Below are 18,114 nucleotides of genomic sequence, written 5' to 3'. Positions count from 1 at the left end.
TCAGCTAACAGGAGTAAAGACACAAACCATCCAAAATCATCCCCACAATGAAAATTTTCAGATGGCTGTCATTGCCGAAACGAGACAGACTGTTTCACTCCCATCAGCTGGAGTTCCTCCCCAGGCTGGCACAGCACCCTGGTATCTCTCCAGGACAATCTCTCTTGTTATCTCTCCAAGGGACATAGAAAAGGCAAGGAAACACCGTTCCTACTGTTGAGCAACTCCCCTCCTGCCAGGGCAGAACCATCACACCTTCTCTGCCAGGCTGACAACATGCTGCATCGCAGGCCTGTGCCGCAGACCCGGCTGCTGCAACCACACAGTCCTCTTCTCCGTCAGACCCGAGCTGGACCGCTGGCCTTTAGTGCAAAGCACCAAATCACCTCTCAGGCTTGTCAGCTGGCACGCTCGCACAAGCCAGGACACAGCAGCACTCCCTCCGACGTTACCCCCTCGCTGCCAGAGTACAGCTGGGCCGACAAGAGACACGCAATAATTCCTCCAGACCAGCCGTCCGTGGAAGACAAGTTATGGTCAGAGCTTTGAGCCAATTCTAACCACGCACTTTGCAGCTGAAGCTGGCCAAAGGTCTCACTCTACCTGTCACACGTCCTCCTTCATGTCTTGTAGCAGTCGAGCCCAGCACACCAGGCAGAGAGGAGAGAGGAGAAAGAAGTAGATAAGCAGCGCCTGAGCTAGCACTGAGTACCAGCCATTTCTAAAAGCAGAGAAGTGCTCAGGGTTAACAAATCCCACACAAAACCTACTGGTTCACAGCGAGGCGCAGAACATCTTTACTGATACAAGCCCCACAGCTTTTGCCAATTCTCCAGAACCAATATCAGCATTTAAGCAGAATTTACTACTCAGTTTACACAATGCTGCAAGAAATGGGTATTTTTAAGCTAGCATGTGCTGTCAACAACATCTTCTAGTTATTCAAGAATTCATGCCAGCTCCCAAAGAAGGGAGCACAAACTCCTGCAGCAAGAAGACGGCACGACCTGGAATCAGCCAGGCTTTGCTCATTACTCCTTTGAGTAAACAGTGGTGTTCCCAGCACTTCAGCTTGCTCTCAAGCTTCTCCTGTTGGCATACTACCCTATATTTAGGATAGAAGAGCGCAATGACAAGCATCGTGAAGAATGAATAAGTGGTTTAGGATGCTTGGTACAGCAGCAGAGACTGTGCAAAGAAACCTATGAATTAGAAACTCTTAAAGCGAGGAAAGGGATCTGTAAAGCTAAAGATGGGAAGCGACAGCATTCCCCATAGAAAGTTAAATAATAAATTTTGTTGGGAACAGTATTCCCAGGGCAAGAGACGCTACTAGCCATCGCGTAACAGCAGTGGGCAGCGGAAAGAAGCCCCTGCCTGGGGAGGCTGAGAGGAGATAGGTGAATGCTTGGTCTTTTCATACAAAAAGAGGATTTTAATCTCATTTTGGACACATGAACAATGTCAGTGCCATCTTCCCCAGCCTAGGAGCCCAAAGCTTCAGGACCAAGGGAGACACAGCACCTCAGGGAATGACTGTGCACCCGGCTGCCCAGCTCCCAGGTCTGCACCTTCCCACCCTGAGCAGAGGCCAGGTTAAGCTCTAAAAGCACAGACAGGGAGTTTGCAACCTGCAAACTTGTGGTAAAACTTGCTAAATTCATACCCACTGACTTGTCGGGTGCTGGAGACTCGGGTGAAGCCTCTCCACAGCCTGTTGCTTCTGAGGAGCCAAGGAGGCCACAAGGAATATTCAACATTTACGCCTTTTTGTGCAGCAGAACTATTTACTTGCATTTAGTCACCCACACCGCTGACTAAAGATAAAAGTTTGACTGCGGGTCTGTTAAGCCCGGAACACCTCCGCTGTTCGTCACGCTCGCAGCGCCCAGACCCAAGGTCAGCCCGCGGAGCCCTCGGGGGCCGCTGCCAGGGTCGGCCGGTCCCGAAGCGGTGTTGCCCTGCCACCCCCCCCAGGGCTGCGAGGGAGCGTACCCCGGAGCACACCGAACTCCGCCGGGCTACCTGGAAACCCACCTGCGCTCCGGTGGAGCCAAGCCGGTCCCGGTGAGCGGGGAGAGCCGCCGGGTCCCCGCACACGGCGCTGCGCCGGGCCCGGGAAGCCCACACGGGCTCCGGCACCGACGGCCGGGAACCACGGCACGGCCAGGGACCGGCTGCCGCCACCTCCAGCACCCGGGCCGCTCCCACCGCCCCCGCCGGCGGCTGTAGCGAAGCCCCACGCCTCGCCCGGTCCAGCCCAACCCGGTCCAGCCGCTCTGTGCCCCGGACCGGGTCCGCTCCGCCTCCCGCCCGCCGGCAGGGCCGGCCCCGCCGGGCACCCCTGGGCGCGGCGCCCACCCAGGCCCCGGGGAGCCCCGGGGAGCCCCGGACGGCGCCCGAGAGGCAGCCCCGGGGGTGGGGGGGGAGCTGGGCACAGGGCGGCGGGAAAACGAGGAGGAGGAGGGAAGCGCGGCACGACGGGGGCAGCGGCGCCGGGGCCGGACCCCACAGTCAGCCCGGGCCGCCGCCCGCAGGCCGCGGAGGGCGCGCCGGGGCTGAGGCGGCGGCACCGGGCCGCCCTCGCCGGGCCGGGCCGAGCGGCTGCCCGCGCACCGGGAGGCCCGGGCCCGCCGCGCCTCTGCTCAGGCCGCGCCGCTGCTCCCCGCCCCGCTCCCGCTCGCGGCCCCGGCCCGCCCGGTAGGCCAAGGGCAGGGCGGCCCGGCAGGTGCCGCCGCAGCCCCGCGCCGCCGCCACCGGGCAGAGGCCAGGCCCCCGTCCCCGCGGCCCCTCACCGTGCGACGGCCGGGCCCGGAGGCCGCTCCCCGCCGGCTCTCGCCGCCAGCGGCCCCGACGCACCGAGCGGGCGGCGCGGCGCGAGCGCGACCCCGCGCGGGCACGTACCTGGGGGCGGGGCGCCCGGCGCCTAGCAACCGGCGGCACGAGCGCGCCGCGGCCAATCGGCGCCCGGTGCCCGCGCCCGCCCCGCCCCCTCCGCCCCGCCCCACCTGGCCGCGCGCGGCCCCGCCTCCCGCGCCCGGCGGCCGATCCCGCGCGGCCCCGCCCCGCCCCGCCGCCCCGCCCCGCCGCCCCGGCCCCGCCCTTTCGGCCCCGCGCCAAGCCCCGCCCCGCCACCTCCCACGGCCCCGCCCCGCGCCCCAGGCCCCGCCCCGCGCCCCACGTGCGGCCCCGCCGCGGGGTGACCCCGGCCCCGCCTGGCCCCGGGCCCACCGGCAAATATTTGCTTGGGGCCGGCCCGGCGCTCCGGCAGCCCGGGGACGCGGGGCCGCCGCCATGCAGCCCGTGCTGGGGGTCCTGCTCGCCCTGGCCGTGGCCCTTGGCTCAGGTAGGGCCTCGGGCTGGGCCACCGTGGGGCCGCCGTGTGGCTACCGTGGGGCCACCGTGGGGCTGGAGGGCATGGGGCATCGCGGGGCCTAGACAGGCCCAGGGGCCAGGCCAGGAGCCTGCAGGCCACTGCCCTGCCCCGCGGCACAGGGGGGTGGCCAGGAACTAGGGGGCTGCCACGGGTGCTGAGGGACCCTCCTGCTCCATGGGACACGGTCCCCCTGCTCCGTGGGGCACTGATCCCACGCTCCACGGGGCCCGGGTGTCCATGCCGTGCCCCCACGGGCACGCTGAGCCCCTGCCGCGCTCCCCAGGCCACCGCTCGCCCCTCAATGACTTCCAGCGCCTGCGAGCCACCGAGCTGCTGCCGGTGCCCGCGGACCCACCGCCGCCGCCGCCGGAGCGGGGCTCTGCGGAGCAGTGTGCCCAGCGCTGTGCCGCCAGCCTGGCTTGCCGGTGAGTGGGACGCGGTGACGTCGCGGGGCGGGTGGGAGTGCAGGGTGCCGTGACACCGGGGTCACTCCGTGCACTTGGATGCTGGGTGCCACCTGTGTGCCCCTGGGTCCGGCGGGTCCTGGCCCTGCTGGGTGCCATGCCAGGCTCCCGCTGTGCCTCCCAGGGCTTTCCACCACGACCAGCAGAGCCAGCTGTGCCAGCTGCTGTCCTGGACCCAGCACTCGCCTCACGTCCAGCTGCAGAAAAACATCCACTACGACCTGTACCAGAAAAAAGGTGGGCTAGTGCCACGGGTCGGCATGGGGACACCACAGACCGGGCACAGGGCTCCCCACTGCCCACGTGCCCTGGGTTGGCCCCGGGGCTCTGATGCAGTGCCCGGCTGTGCTCAGACTACCTGCGGGACTGCATCGTGGCTGACGGCTCCAGCTACCGTGGCACACGGGCCATGACAGAGAAGGGTCTGCGCTGCCAGCACTGGCAAGCCACAACACCCCACGACCACAGGTGGCCCTGTGTCTCCAGCTGCCCCGTGACACCCGCTGGTGGCCCTGGGCAGCGTGGGGCAACAGGGAATGGGCTGGGGACAGTATGGGGGCAATACAGACAGTGTGGGGGCAATGGGGACAGCATGGGGACAGGGGCACTGACCGGGGGTGTCACAGCATTGTGGCAGTGCCCACCCTGGGGAGAGGTGCTCCCCGGCAGCTCTCCTACCCACCCTGCTATCAGCAGGTTCCTGCCAACCCCCCGCAACGGACTGGAGGAGAATTACTGCCGAAACCCCGACCAGGACAAACGGGGCCCGTGGTGTTACACTGTTGACCCCAGCATCCGGCACCAGAGCTGTGGCATCAAGAAGTGCGAGGACGGTGAGTGCCACATCCCGGGGGTGCCCTGTGCCGTGTGTGTCCCCTGCACTGAGCCCCCCTGGCTGTTGGCAGCCGTCTGCATGACCTGCAACGGGGAGGAGTACCGCGGCACCGTTGACCACACCGAGTCGGGGACAGAGTGCCAGCGCTGGGACCTGCAGCACCCACACAAGCACCCCTACCACCCCAACAAGTACCAGCCCCTAGCCCCTGGCAGTGCACAGCCACCCCGGCTGTGCTGGGTGTCAGGGTGGTGGTGCCACCCTCAGCCGCCGCTCCCCATCTCTGGCCCAGGTACCCTGACAAGGGTCTGGACGACAACTACTGCCGCAACCCCGACAGCTCCGAGCGGCCCTGGTGCTACACCACCGACCCCAGGCGGGAGCGCGAGTACTGCCGCATCCGCCTCTGCAGTAAGTCCCCACCGGTCTCACGGCACAGCTGGGACTAGGGGTCCTGGATGCTGCCCTAACCCTGCCACTCTGCCCCTCTTCGGCCACGCAAAGCAGAGAAACGCCCGCGGCCCCGCAATGTCACCACCAGCTGCTTCAGGGGGAAGGGTGAAGGCTACCGGGGCCGGGTGAACGTCACCGTGTCCGGGATCCCCTGCCAGCGCTGGGATGCCCAGACGCCCCACCGGCACCACTTCACTCCTGACAAGTACCTGTGCAAGTAAGGCGGCAGGGGGGATGCGCTCGGGGAGGGCAGCAGCGGGCAGCACCCATGGGTGTCAGGTTGGTGGGGGACACACACACCCCCGTGGCCCCGTCACCAGGGACCTGCAGGAGAACTACTGCCGCAACCCCGATGGCTCGGAGGCCCCGTGGTGCTTCACTGCCCGCCCCACCATCCGCATCGCCTTCTGCTTCCACATCCGCCGCTGCCCCGACGAGCTGGGCGCCCAAGGTGAGCTGTCCCCGGGCACCCTCCGCTGGGGTGCCTGCCGGGGGTGCCAGCCCTCCCTGCCTGTCCCCAGAGTGCTACCACGGCCACGGCGAGCGCTACCGCGGCCACATCAGCAAGACACGCAAAGGCATCACCTGCCAGCCGTGGGCTGCCCAGGCGCCCCACGTGCCCCAGTGAGTGTGCGAGGGAGCTTCACGTGTGGGGACGGGGACGGGGATGGGGACGGTGATGGTGACTTCCTCCCCGCAGGATCTCGCCCGTCACCCACCCTGAGGCACACCTGGAGGAGAACTACTGCCGCAACCCTGATAACGACAGCCATGGCCCCTGGTGCTACACCATGGACCCCCGCACCCCCTTCGACTACTGCGCCATCAAGCCCTGCTGTGAGCCCCTACCCACACCCCTGCAGAGCGAGGGGGGTCCCTGGCCACCCCCTGGGGTGGTTTTGGTCCCCCCAGGGTGGCTGGGTCCCACCCGATGCCACCCTCTGCCTTCTCTCCGCAGCCGGTAGCATGGTGCCCTCCATCCTGGAGAACACAGGTGGGGGCCTGTGGGTGCTGGCTGGGTGCTGTGGGGTGGGTGCCAGTGGCACGGCCCCAGCTGACGCCCACCCTGCCCACAGACGCGGTGGCATTCGAGCAGTGTGGCCAGCGGGACGAGAGGCTGCAGTGGAAAGGACGCATTGTCGGTGGCCAGCCCGGCAACTCGCCCTGGACCGTCAGCATCCGCAACCGGTGAGCAGGTGCCCCACCTGCACCACCATGCAGCCCGTGTCCCCCCACCCCGGGAGCTCACCCCCCTGTCCCCGCAGGGCCGGGGTGCACTTCTGCGGGGGGTCCCTGGTGAAGGAGCAGTGGGTGATCAGCACGCGCCAGTGTTTCTCCTCTTGGTAAGGCCGGGGCCAGGATGTGGGGTGCTGGGACCCCCCTGTGCCCTCACATCCCTGTCCCACAGTGACGCCGACCTGGCAGGCTACGAGGTGCAGCTGGGGACGCTCTTCAAGGACCCTGGCCCTGGGGACCCCGACCAGCAGACCATCCCCATCGCGCGGATTGTCTGCGGCCCCTCCGAGTCCCAGCTGGTAATGCTGAAGCTGGCGAGGTGAGTGGCCATGCCCCAGCCCCTGCCGTGTCCCGCTGCCGGCTGGGCTGACACCATGTCCTGCTGCTCCTCTCGCCACAGGGCGGCTGCTCTGAACAGGCGCGTGGCCCTGATCTGCCTGCCGCCCGAGCGCTACGTCGTGCCCGCGGGCACCGTCTGTGAGATTGCTGGCTGGGGGGAAACCAGAGGTACCCGCCCTGGGCAGCCCCTGCCCATCATGTCCACTGCCATGGCATCCCCCTCCCCGCAGCATCCTCCTGCCCGCAGCATCCCCCTGCCCACAGCATCCCCCTGTCCACAGCATCCCCCTGCCCGCAGCATCCCTCTGCCCACAGCATCCCTCTGCCCACAGCATCCCCCTGCCCTCAGCAGCCCCATATCCATAGCGTCCCCCTGCCTGCAGCGTCCCCTGCCCCACAGCCTCCCTTGCTTGAAGTATCCCCCTGTCTGTGGCATCCCCCTGCCCGCAGTATCCCCACGTCCCTGGCTTCTCCATGCTCACAGCATCCCCTTTCCATGGCATCCTCCTGCCTGTGCCATTCCCCAGCAACGCCATCCCCCTGCCCATGCTATCCCCTGCCTGCGGTCCCCCCTTTGGTGGCACTCTCCCTGTGAAGGCGTCCCCATGCATGCAATGTGTCCCTACCCATGGCATCCACCCACCCGTGGCACCTCCTGCCACGGCACCGGCCTGGCCACGGCATCCCCTGGCCGTGCATCCTCTGCCCCGCGCGCTCGCTGCCCGCAGGCACGGCGGACGGCAGCGTGCTGAACGTGGCGCAGCTGCCCGTGCTGGCCCACGGCGAGTGCAACGCGGCGCTGCGCGGGCGCCTGAAGGAGAGCGAACTGTGCACCGCCCCGCTGCGCGCCGGCGTGGGGGCCTGCGAGGTGAGCCGGGATGGGGACCGCCGCCCTGGGGAGCCTGCGAGTGCTGGCACCGGGGTGACACTGCTCTCTGGGTGCTGCAGGGAGATTACGGGGGGCCGCTGGCCTGCCTCACCGCCGACTGCTGGGTGCTGGAGGGGGTGATCACCCCCTCCCGCGTCTGCGCCCGCACCGACCAGCCTGCCCTCTTCATCCGTGTCTCCCTCTATGTTGACTGGATCCACAAGGTGATGAAGATGGGCTGAGCCGGCTCAGCCCCGGCCTGGCACAGCCACCACCACACAATAAAGGCCCAGCCGTGGCTGTGGGGTTGGTACTGCACAGGGTCTCACACATTTATTTAGCCCCAAACTCCAACCCACGTCCCATCCTGCCCCCAACTACACTTGCTCCATCCGCCTCTGGGCCTGGGGTGGTCCCAGGGCCAGTGGTCACTCTGGGGCTGGCACAGCCACCGGGCCACCGCAGGTGCTAGGGGCTGTGCTGGCCCGTCACACCCCACTGGGGCTGCCCCAGGTGCCGGAGGAGCCAGCGGGCACAGTTCACGAAGACGTTGGCCTCCGTCTCCACGCCGGCCAGCGCGTGGCCGCCCTCTGGGTACCACAGCAGCCTGCAGGTGGGATGGGATGGGGGGATGCTCATCTGGCACCCCGAGGTTCCCCCCTGCTCCCACCCCCCTCCACCCCACTCACCGCACCGGCACCCCCCTGGCCCGCAGCACCCGGTACAGCTCCAGCGCCTGCGTGGGGCTGACGCGCCGGTCCCGGGCACCCACGCACAGCAGCACCGGTGTCCGCACCTGCGGCACAGCCGGCAGTGGGTGCCCAGCACCCTGCGCCCACACCCCGCATCCATCTGCCCCTGCCTTACCTGGGCCGCCTGCGCGATGGGCGAGCGCAGCAGCATGGTGGCCACCTCCTCGGCACGGGGCACCCGCTCGAAGGAGTAGGGCAGCCCCAGGGAGGCGTAGCGCCTGTGGCACGGAGGCGCTGGTGGGTGCCATGGGGATGTGGCACGGCACAGCTCGGGGTGGGGACGGGGGACTCACCAGTCGGGGATGTCAGAGGTGCCCAGCAGCGCCGGCAGGTTGGAGACAGGGCTGCGCAGGGCGCAGGCTTGGTAGCGGTCAGGCTCGCGGGTGAGGAGGTGGAGGGCGATGAAGGCTCCGTGGGAGCCAGCCAGCAGGGCTAGGCGGTGCGAGTCCAGGGGCTCGCTGCGCAGTGCCTGCTCCACCGCCAGCTGCATCCGTGGGGCACCCACCATCAGCACCCCACCATCAGCATTCCCCCGGCACCCCCCAGCTCAGCACCCCTCACCTGGGTGTCCACCACATCCTGCTCACCCACGTGGGACAGCAGGGAGCTGATGCTGGCCTGGCCGAAGCCCAGGGAGCCGCGGTAGTTCACTGGGGAGATGGGGGCCGTGGGTGCCATGTCTCCTGTGGGGCACAGGGACCACATGTCCCCGGGCTCCCCAGCACTCACCCAGGAGCACGGCGAAGCCCAGGCGGCACAGCGCAGCCATGCTCAGGCGCCAGCGGGCATCAAAGATGGCATGGGGGCCACCTGGAGCCAGCAAAGATGTCACTTGGGGTGCCAACAGCACTGCCAGGGTGTCCCCACCATCCCCTTACTCACCGTGAGGACACACGACGAGGGGGTGCGGTGCGGTGCCGTCCGGCGGGCTCAGCAGCAGGGCCTCGAAGGCCTGGTCTCCTGTGCCAGGGAAGGGGTCCCACTCAGCACCCACCACCCCAGGCACCCAGCACCCTGACCACCCCCCGCACCCGAGAGCCCCCGGCACCCAGGTGCGACAGGGGCCCTCGGGTGCTCACCATGTGCGGTGGGGCTCTGCCCGCTGCAGGGCGGCCAGACTGTCAGGGTCTTCCAGGTGACACCAGGCACCGTTGGGGCGTCCTCCACCGGCACCCAGCAGAGGGGCAGCTCCCGGCCCGCCGGTGGCAGCACCGACACCACCTGGGAATGGGCAGGGGGTGGCACCGGGGCACCCCTGACCCAGGGCAGCTGGTCCCTGCCACAGTGTAATTGGCCCCAGTGTGCCCATGGTCCCAGTGGTGTCATCCTGAGCTGTGCCACACGATGCCATGCCATGTCATCCCGTCCCATGCCATGCTGTGCTTGGCCATGCCACGCTGTACCTGGCCCTGGCATGTTGTGCCTGGCCGTGCCGTGCCACGCTGCGCTGCGCCTGGCCTTGCCAAGCTCTGCTGTGCCTTGCCACACATGCAATGCTATGCTGGATCTGGTGTGCCACACCGTGCCGTGCTGTGCCACACCACGCTTTGCCATGCCATGCCGCACCATGCTGTGCCGTGCCATGCCATGCTGTGCCATGCCTGGCCACACATTGCCGTGTCATCTCACACTGTGCCACGCGGTGCCAGGGCTCTGCTCACCAGGCTTGGGGGGCGATGCGGGGCCGAGCAGGTGGCCACCAGCAGGTCCCACTGGAGGGTGAGCAGCTCCCAGCACCCTTCGGGTGACCCTGGGGACAGAGAGCACACTGGCACTCATGGATGCTTGATGGGGCACTGCGGGTGGCCCAGCACCACATACCTGCCGTCAGGTTGGTGACAGTAGCCGCCTCCGTGTCCACGAGCAGCAGGTCCTGCGAGGGGGCAGAGCACAGGCGGCCACATCCGTGGGGCCCGGGGGCCATGTCCCTGTCCCCCCACCCCTGTCCCCAGGGCTCACCGTGCGGCTCCGCTGCGGGGTGCTCAGCACAGCTCGTCGGCTGTCGGCTGCCCAGCACCGCAGCGGCAGTGCCTCCCCGTAGAGCCCGGCGAAGGCTGGGAGCAGGACAGAGTGCTGGTGAGCAGGGGCCATGGGCACCTGGCATGGGGGGGTCCTGGCCCCCCAGCAGCACCCAGCCCTGCCCACCATGCTGTGCTCACCCTCTGTGGGCTCCTGCACCACGTCAAGCACCGTCACCGTCTGCCTTGTCTGCCAGGTGAGCTGGGGAGAGTTGGTGGTTGGGGACGGGCCCCACACCAGGGAAACTGAGGCAGGGGGATTGGGAACCAAGCCCACTCCCTGCCCTGGCCGTGCACTGCAAGAGGTTGTGACACTCCAGGTCAGGTCCTGCGCCGGTGGCACAGCTGTGCCCGGCACCCACAGGGCTCCCGCTCACCATGCGCAGGCGCAGGCACTGCCGGTGGGGCCCCCCCAGGCCCCCCTCCAGGTACAGCAGGCGCTGGCCATCGGGGCTCAGCCGGGGGGAGCAGGTGGCAGCGTCCTCATCTGACAGCAGCTCTGCGGGCAGCAGGGGGTCAGCACCCCGGGGACCCCCGGGAGCCACGGCACCCCCCACGTCCCCGGTGCTCACCACAGTGCCCGCTGGCCAGGTCCAAGTGGAAAATTCCCGACCTGGGGAGGAGGCATGGGTCAGGCTGGAGCCCTGCAGCTGTGCTGGCACGGGGTGGGTGTCCTGACACGGCGCTGGGTGCTGGGGGGGACCCACCTCCTGTTGGAGCAGGCGCTCAGCCCCAGGCGGAAGGGCTCGTGCCACCAGCCCACGAACACCACGCCGCGATCATCCGGGGACCACAGGGCCTGTGCGACAGCTGGGCTCATCCCACAACCCCAGGCTGGCCCCCCCTGGGGCTCCCCCTGCACCCCATCCTGACCTGGCCAGGGGAGAGGTGCTCCGGGACGCCCTCCAGCACTGAGATGCTGCTGCCCTCGATGTCCAGGATGCAGAGGACGGGCACGCTGCGGGTGCTCAGCGCCTCCCCCCAGTTATCGCAGTACACGAACTGCTCGCCCTGCAGCACAAGCCCCGTCAGCCCCATGGCCGGTGGCCCCAGACATGGGGCTCTGTGCACGGCACACTTATGGGGTGCATGGCACGCTCATGGGGCATCGCACCCACCTCCTCATCCTCATCCTCCTCCTCCAGCCTGGCTGCTCCTGGCACATCCCAGGGGCAGGGGGGCCGTGGTTTGGGCCGGCTCTTCTCAGCCACGTAGAGCAGCTGCGTCTCTGCGTGGGACCAGGCCAGGCAGGCGAAGGGCCCTGGCAGGGTAAGAGGGTGCCAAAGCCCAGCCCGGCGCAGGCGCAGCCGGGCACCAGGCAGGCACTCGCCTGCGTTGCAGCCAGGGGGCAGGGGCCCTACCCTCCGTGTAGACCTCCCCGTGCTTCCCCAGCGCCGTGAGGTCCACGCTGTGGCTGCGCCCGCCGCTGCCCCACACCTGGGGGGATGGAGGTCAGCACCAGCACACCACAGCCACGGCACCCACTGCCCGGCGCTGGCCCCGCAGCCGCCCCGGCGAGCCCCGAGGCTGCCGTGATGGGGGCAGCCACGTTACCTCCAGCAGCTCGTGGCCCTGCCGCGGGCAGCGGGTGAGCACGGCGCGATGCTGCCCCGTGGGCGAGTCCTGGCTGAGGAGCCTGCGGGCGGGAGGGAAGGAGGCTGCAGTGGGCAGCACGCTGCAGGCACCGGCCATGCCACCGGCAACAGCCGCACCACGGGCACCAGCCACACTGCCCCACGCCGCAGCCCGTCCGTGCCGTACTGGTGGTGGATCTCTGCGCTGAGGCCTGTCCGGCTGACGGCGAGGCCGCTGCCGCCTGTGCGCCGCAGGCTGTAGTGGCGGCTGAAACGCAGGAGCCGGTGGCGGGGCAGGTCGGCGCGGCTGCACTCTGCGGGAGGGGGCCATCAGCACCCACCCGCACTGGCCCCACGGGCAAAAAGCGCCTTGGCAGCCGAGCCCACGACTCACCGGTGTAGAGCAGGAAGGTCTGTCCCCCCGCGGCGGCCCCGAGGGCGGCACGGGTGATGGCAGGGAAGCGGCTCAGCTCCCGGTAGCAGGCGGCGGGGCCGCCAGCCGCCTGGGAAAGGGAAGAGGCACGCTGGCGGGGGCCGAGCTCACCCCTCTGCCCACGCCCACCCCCCCGAAACGGGGCTGTGCCTGCCCACGCAGCCCCCCCGGAGTCCCTTTGCCCACCTCTGCGCCCCACTCAGTCCCCTCGGCCATGGGCCCTTTCTCCGCCATGCTGGGCCGCTGGCGGCTGCCGCTCAGCCGCGGGCAGGCTGCCAGGGCAAGTGAGAGCAGCCCGGTGCGAGGGGCCCTCCAGCTGCCCCGTGCTGCCCCCGCGCTGCGGGTGGCTGGGCAGGGGCCACCCTCTGCCGTGACACACTGCATCCCCCGTGGCACAAACACCGACTTGTGTGGGAGAAGGGTCCCGTGGCCACGCGACCCCGGGGCACTGGGAGCGGAGGCAACGCTGGTGCCGGCACCACCATCAAAGACACCAGGGTGCTGAACTACATCGTTTATTGGGGGGTGGCAGCGGCGGGGGGCTGTTAGCACTGCAGGTGCTTGAGCAGCCACAACGCCATGTTCATGAAGCCATCGGCTTCGGCCTCGACGCCGGCCAGCGCGTGGTTGTTCCCTGGGTACCAGAGCAGCCTGGAGGGGAGAGAGGGGGGTTAGTGTTGTGCCTGCCCCTCCACAACGGGGCATCCAGCACCCCACTCACCGTGTGGGGATCCCCCGGGCCTTGAGGGCATGGTAATACTCCAGCCCCTGCTTGGGGGGCACGCGCCGGTCATCCTCCCCCAGCATCAGCAGCACGGGCGCGCGGACCTGCGGGAGCGGCACAGCCTCAGCGCCGGCACTGCCAGCAGGGACGGGGACAGGAACGGGGACGTACCCGGTCAACGTAGCGCATAGGCGACTTGTGCAGCATCTCTGTCCACTGGGCCGGGTCCGGCAGGGCATCGGGCGCATAGGGCAGCCCCGTCTCCGTCAGGCACCTGCGGGCGAGAGGGACAGGGGTGCATGCAGGGCCAGGGTGGCGGGGGGCCGGGGGCGGTGGTACTCACCAGTCAGGGATGTCAGTGGTGGCCACCATGGAGGCGATGTTCACTACGGGGTTGCGGACCACACAGGCGTGGTAGGTGTCGGGGAACTGGCCGAGGAGGTGGCACGCCAGGAAGCCCCCGTGCGAGCCGCCCACTAGTGCCACCCGGCCAGCATCCAGCGATTCCTCCTGCAGCACCCGCTCCACGCAGAGCTGCCACCACCGGGGGACACCGGCTGAGGCAGGCGGCCCCGCTTTCCCTCCTTGGGGGTACCCGCAGGAGTAGAGGGTGCCCCAGGACCGCGTGTCAGGGCCATACCTGCACATCGCGTACATCCTGCGTGCCCACGTTGCCCGGCAGAGAGGCCACGCTGTCCTGGCCGAAGCCCAGCGAGCCACGGTAATTCACTGTGAGCGGGGGACAGCGTCAGAGCCCTTCCTCCCCCCGGCCCCGCCGCAGGCACCGTGCCACCCAGCAGCCCCGGCCCCTGGCATCGCTCACCCAGCAGCACGGCGAAGCCCATGCGACAGAGCGCCGCCGGGTACAGCATCCACCCAGCTGTGAAGACAGAGTGGGGACCCCCTGCGAAAGGCAGAGGCAAAGAGGGGGTGATGCTGCTCAGCTGGGGCGGGGGTACGGTGGCAGGGGGCACACTCTTACCATGGGGCATCACGACCAGGGGGTGCTTCTGGGTGGCGGGGCGCTCGCTCGGGCGCAGCAGGATGGCATCGAAGTCCAGGCCCTCTGCGGGGGAGGGGTGGGGGGTCTCAGAGCTTGGCAGGGCAGCAGAGCCTGGCCCAGCCCCCCCCCCCACCCCGAGCACTCACCGTATTGGGGGTGCTCCTGCTCCGGCGGGGGCTGCAGGGTGCGGATGCCCCAGCTGATGCCAGGCACGGGGGGTGCGTCCTGCAGGCAGACCCACCGCACCTGCGCCTCCCAGCCAGCGCTGGGCAAAATGGCCACTCTCTGCACGGGGAGAAGCGTCGGTGCCGGCGCCGAGAGAGGCTGGTGGGTGCTGGGGAGGGGGGGTGTCACCTTACCAGTGTTGGGGGGCAGCTAGGTGTGGAGAACCTGGCCACCAAGATGTCCCGGTTGATGGTGAGGACAGACCAGCTTCCCTGGGGGCCATCTGGGGAGGAGGTGGGGGGTCACACCTGCAGGCGTGACCCCCTCCCCAGCCTTGGCACTGGCATGGCCCCGCCAGCCTGGCACTCACCGGCTGTCAGTGAGGTTGTGGCACCCGTCACCGTGTCCACCACGAACACGTCCTAGGGGCATGAAGGCAGAGTCCAGTGGAGCCCTGACCTGTCCCGGCCTCCCCGCATGCCCCCCTGCCATCCCATCCTGTCCCAGCAGCCCTGACCTGCTGGCTGCGCTGGGCCGTATCCAGTACGAGCCTGCGGCTGTCGGCTGCCCAGCACAGCCCCGGCAGAGCGCTGCAGTAGATGCCCGGAAAGGTGCCTGTAATTAATGACAGTGGTGGTGCTCAGCACCCCTCTGTGCCCCCCGCCCCCGATGCCCCCAGAGCTGTACTCACCCCACGCCTGCCGCGGCACGGCCTCCAGCACCGTGCTGGTGTGCTCGGTGTACCAGTTGTACTGTGGGAGACACGGCACGGGGTGAGTTTTGCAGGGTCTCAGCCTGCCTGTCTCTGCTGCGTCCCAGGGAGGGGGAACCACCACCCTCCCGCCAGCCCCCGCCCTGGCACAGGCACCCTGCCACCTCCCCGGTGTCCCCCCCGGTGCCACTCACCATGCGGAGGCGGCTGCACTGCTGGTGGGGGCCCAGGGCGTCGTTCTCCAAGTAGACGATGCAGCAGCGGTCGGGGCTGAGCCGCGGGGACCACACGGCCTTGGTGTCCTCGGAGAGCAGCTCTGCACGGGCACGAGGGGATAGTGAGGGGCTGCGGAGAGCCGGGGCGCCAGCAGGGTTGGGGCGCACGCTGCTCACCGCAGCTCCCGCCTGTCAGGTCCACGTAGAAGAGCGCTGACCTGCCGGCAGAGACAGGTGTCACCGTGGGGCTGGGGGGCCCGGCTGCGCGGTGGGGGGGCCCCACGGGGAACTCACCGGCGGTTGGTGCAGTGCCGCAGCCCCAGGCGGAAGGGCTCGTGCCACCAACCCACAAACACCACGCCGGTGTCACCGGGGGACCAGAAAGCCTGCAGGGAGAGGCAGAGTGTGTGGCTCAGCCCACCACTGCCCCCCTAAAGCTCCCTTCTCCAGTTCCCCAGGGCACCCCATCCTGACCTGGCCAGGGGAGAGGTGCTCTGGGACGCCCTCCAGCACCGAGATGCTGCTGCTCTCGATGTCCAGGACGCAGAGGACGGGCACGCTGCGGGTGCTCAGCGCCTCCCCCCAGTTATCGCAGTACACGAACTGCTCGCCCTGCGGCACAAGCCCCGTCAGCCCCATGGCCTCCCCCACCAGCACCCACTGGCCCAGGGCAGGGGAATCCCACCTTGAGGGGTGCATCATCCTTCTCGGGGCATCCCACGTCCTCATCGGAGGCGCCCACCTCAGGGGCTTTGCTCCGGAAGAAGGACTCGGCCTTGGGACGCTTCTTCTCCGCCACGTAGAGCAGGTGGGTCTCCGAGTGCGACCAGGCCAGGCAGCCAAACTGGTCTGCAGGGGCGGGTCAGGCACCGGCCACCCCGTCCCCCCAGAACCCCACGTCCCCCGGTATCCCCCAGCCCCTCACCATCGTCGTAGACGCTGCCGTGCTTCTCCAGCGCCGTCAGGTCGATGCTCTTCACCTTACGGTTCTGATCCCACACCTGGGGGCAGAGATGCCGGGGCGGCCCCGAGCCGCAGCGTGGATCCGGCCCCGAGCCCCAGCGCGCATCCAGCCCCCCTCCAGCCCCCTCCTCACCTCCAGGAACTGCTTCTCCTTCTCCTTGACGAGGACCTTGCGCAGGACGGCCTTCAGCGCCCCGCTGGGGGACTCCTGGCTCAGCAGCCTGCGGATGGGCAGGCGCCCGTCAGCCCCCCGCCATCGCCACCCCGAGGGGACACCGACGCAAGGGGACGGGATGGGACTCACTCATCCTTGATCTCGGAGCAGGTGCCGGCGGGCCCCGAGTAGACAATGGAGGCCCCGTCATGGAAAATCAGGTACTGGCGGCAAAACTTGACGTTCTCAGCCCGCGCCAGGTCCCGCTGCGACCACTCTGCGAGGAGTGGGGTGAGGACACCTGCTGCGTCCCCGCTGGGCAGGTGGAGACCCCCCAGACACCCCCCGGCTCCTCGGGGGGCCACCCTGTCCCCGTACCGGTGTAGAGGCTGCAGTACTTGCCCCCGTACTGGGTGGTGACGTCAGGGCCGAGGCAGGCAGCGCTGAGCCCCGGGTGCCGGCTCAGCTCCCGGTACAGCTCCACCGTCTCCTCCGTGTTCAACAGCACCTGCGGGACCCGCGGGGGTGGCTGGGGGTGAAGGGCCGTGTCGGGGTGTGTGTGGGGAGGGGAGAACTGGGGGGTGGCGGGGCACAGGGGGCAGTTACTGGGGCACCAAGGTACGGGGAGAGGGATTAGGAGGGTTCTGGGGGCAGTTACTGGAGTACCAGGGGTACAGAGCCAGGGCAGTTTCCCTGGGGTACTGGGGGTGCTGGTGGGGTACAGGGGTACCAGGGCAGTTACTGGAGTGTCTGGGCAGTACTGGGGTACACAGGTGGGGCAGTTACTGGGGTATCGGTGGGTATGTGGGTACCTGGGGACAGTTACTGGGGAGCATAGGGGGAATTAGGAGGGTACTGGGGCAGTTCTTGGGGTACATGGGGAGATTGGGAAGGTGCCAGGGGGCACTGGGGGTGTGGAGCCGGGGCAGGTACCGGGGTACGAGGGGGTCTGAGGGCATGGGGGCAGTACCGGGGGTGCAGAGCCGGGGCAGTTACCGGGGTACGGGGGGTACGGGAGGGCGGGGGGGCAGTTACTGGGGTACAGAAGGGGGATAGGAGGGTGCCGAGGGCAGTTACGGGAACACGGAGGGCAGTTACGGGGACACGGGGGGGCAGCCCCGGGGGTGCAGGGGGGGGCAGTCACCGGAGCACCGGGGCTCACCGGGCGGGACGGGGGCAGCGCCCGGGACGGGGCTGCGGGGGGATGCAGTGACGGGGCGAGGGAGGGGGCAGCGGGGCCGCGGTCCCGGGGCAGGGCGGGCTCCCGGGGCAGTGACGTCACCACACCCCTCCCTCCTCCCCCCGCAGCCCCTCACCGGCGGCTCCATGTCGTGGCGGCGCGGCGGGGGCGGGGCCAGCGCCAGCACTTCCGGGACGGGGGCGGGACCCGCGGCACGCGGCCCCTCCCATTGGCTGAGGCGCTCGGGCTCCGCCCGCGCAGCGGCGCCCCCTGGTGGGCTCAGGCGGCGCCGCTGCCGGGGGCCTCCCGGGCCGGGCCCTCCCCTCAGCGCCGGCGGCCGCCCCAGCCCGCGGGCACCGGCTCCTCCGCCCGCCCCGTTTGAAGGCGCAGCCGGGGGCCAGGGCGCGGCCCCGCAGCCCCTGGGCCGCCCCGGAGCGGATTCCCGGGCAGGTGGCCGCAGGCTGCGGGGGGGCCCCCCAGCCCCCGGTGTGGGCCGCAGAGCCCGCCGGCGCTCGGTGCCGAGCAGGCCCACGGGGCTCCCAGCCCGGCCACCCCCGCCATGCGGTCCAGGCCTCCCCACGCCCCCTCGCCACAGGCAGGCAGGAATCGGAGCCAGTCCGTGGTTTGTGTCAAGTCCTTTTTATTCTGTT

At 69.0% G+C, this 18,114-nt stretch overlaps 4 protein-coding genes across 8 annotated transcripts in view; 1 reads left to right on the top strand and 3 right to left on the bottom strand.

Annotated features, from left to right (window-relative positions):
- Positions 1–2,898, bottom strand: part of DAG1 (dystroglycan 1) — a 52,802-nt gene extending 49,904 nt beyond the window's left edge. Inside the window, exon 1 of one of the 2 annotated variants that reach the window (XM_074879623.1) lies at positions 2,796–2,898. The gene's annotated coding sequence lies outside the window, so the exon portion shown is untranslated. Of the gene's footprint in view, positions 1–2,037; positions 2,164–2,795 lie in introns of those variants that run through there. The other variant, XM_074879625.1, reaches the window with a different exon arrangement.
- Positions 2,899–3,229: 331 nt separating this feature from the next.
- MST1 (macrophage stimulating 1) lies at positions 3,230–7,881 on the top strand. 4 transcript variants are annotated; one of them, XM_074879620.1, is made up of 18 exons: positions 3,230–3,346; positions 3,660–3,801; positions 3,965–4,077; positions 4,194–4,308; positions 4,537–4,673; positions 4,746–4,866; positions 4,968–5,086; positions 5,180–5,345; positions 5,449–5,579; positions 5,650–5,752; positions 5,829–5,965; positions 6,087–6,122; positions 6,205–6,316; positions 6,394–6,471; positions 6,537–6,683; positions 6,765–6,871; positions 7,432–7,571; positions 7,652–7,881. In XM_074879620.1, the coding sequence occupies exons 1-18, from the start codon at positions 3,295–3,297 to the stop codon at positions 7,811–7,813; spliced, it is 2,118 nt and encodes a 705-aa protein (XP_074735721.1). In that variant the 5' UTR covers positions 3,230–3,294; the 3' UTR covers positions 7,814–7,881. The 4 variants fall into 4 exon arrangements, with proteins under 4 accessions (XP_074735721.1, XP_074735722.1, XP_074735720.1 ...); XM_074879621.1 differs by having other exon boundaries at positions 4,534–4,673; positions 5,183–5,345; XM_074879619.1 differs by having other exon boundaries at positions 4,534–4,673.
- A 22-nt stretch (positions 7,882–7,903) lies between these two features.
- LOC141947548 (acylamino-acid-releasing enzyme-like) lies at positions 7,904–12,732 on the bottom strand. Its single transcript, XM_074878717.1, has 22 exons — positions 12,535–12,732; positions 12,310–12,418; positions 12,103–12,229; positions 11,896–11,977; positions 11,703–11,778; positions 11,460–11,602; positions 11,215–11,352; positions 11,049–11,140; positions 10,914–10,954; positions 10,719–10,840; positions 10,483–10,543; positions 10,283–10,377; positions 10,145–10,196; positions 9,985–10,073; positions 9,403–9,544; positions 9,206–9,283; positions 9,053–9,133; positions 8,885–8,973; positions 8,617–8,807; positions 8,439–8,541; positions 8,261–8,367; positions 7,904–8,178 (listed from the first exon to the last, which is right to left on the bottom strand). Exons 1-22 carry the CDS (start codon positions 12,730–12,732, stop codon positions 8,040–8,042), a joined length of 2,355 nt encoding a protein of 784 aa, XP_074734818.1. The 3' UTR covers positions 7,904–8,039.
- A 115-nt stretch (positions 12,733–12,847) lies between these two features.
- On the bottom strand, positions 12,848–17,639 carry LOC141947915 (acylamino-acid-releasing enzyme-like). The gene is made up of 22 exons (XM_074879618.1): positions 17,601–17,639; positions 16,663–16,792; positions 16,435–16,561; positions 16,264–16,351; positions 16,093–16,168; positions 15,853–16,016; positions 15,642–15,779; positions 15,462–15,553; positions 15,345–15,385; positions 15,147–15,268; positions 14,932–14,992; positions 14,758–14,855; positions 14,611–14,662; positions 14,435–14,523; positions 14,222–14,360; positions 14,055–14,138; positions 13,896–13,976; positions 13,713–13,801; positions 13,416–13,606; positions 13,244–13,346; positions 13,070–13,176; positions 12,848–12,999 (listed from the first exon to the last, which is right to left on the bottom strand). Exons 1-22 carry the CDS (start codon positions 17,610–17,612, stop codon positions 12,894–12,896), a joined length of 2,190 nt encoding a protein of 729 aa, XP_074735719.1. The 5' UTR covers positions 17,613–17,639; the 3' UTR covers positions 12,848–12,893.
- Positions 17,640–18,114: the final 475 nt, after the last annotated feature.

The sequence above is a fragment of the Strix uralensis genome, chromosome 10 (genome assembly GCF_047716275.1).
Source record: "Strix uralensis isolate ZFMK-TIS-50842 chromosome 10, bStrUra1, whole genome shotgun sequence".
NCBI lineage: Eukaryota > Metazoa > Chordata > Aves > Strigiformes > Strigidae > Strix > Strix uralensis.
Note: the sequence above shows the minus strand (reverse complement) of the source record. Positions and strands in the feature narration are given on the sequence as shown.

Coding starts and splice junctions, on each gene's coding strand:
- LOC141947548 (XM_074878717.1), bottom strand. CDS start 12,732: ATGCAGTGTGTCACGGCAGAGGGTGGCCCCTGCCCAGCCACCCGCAGC. Junction 9,545..9,984: donor CGCATCGCCCCCCAAGCCTG/GTGAGCAGAGCC, acceptor GCCCATTCCCAG/GTGGTGTCGGTGCTGCCACC. Junction 8,368..8,438: donor CCATCGCGCAGGCGGCCCAG/GTAAGGCAGGGG, acceptor GCTGTGCCGCAG/GTGCGGACACCGGTGCTGCT.
- LOC141947915 (XM_074879618.1), bottom strand. Junction 15,386..15,461: donor CGGCACTGCACCAACCGCCG/GTGAGTTCCCCG, acceptor CTCTGCCGGCAG/GTCAGCGCTCTTCTACGTGG. Junction 13,000..13,069: donor GCCCGGGGGATCCCCACACG/GTGAGTGGGGTG, acceptor TCTCCCCTCCAG/GCTGCTCTGGTACCCAGGGA.
- MST1 (XM_074879619.1), top strand. CDS start 3,295: ATGCAGCCCGTGCTGGGGGTCCTGCTCGCCCTGGCCGTGGCCCTTGGC. Junction 4,309..4,533: donor ACAACACCCCACGACCACAG/GTGGCCCTGTGT, acceptor CCCTGCTATCAG/CAGGTTCCTGCCAACCCCCC. Junction 7,572..7,651: donor CCGGCGTGGGGGCCTGCGAG/GTGAGCCGGGAT, acceptor TGGGTGCTGCAG/GGAGATTACGGGGGGCCGCT.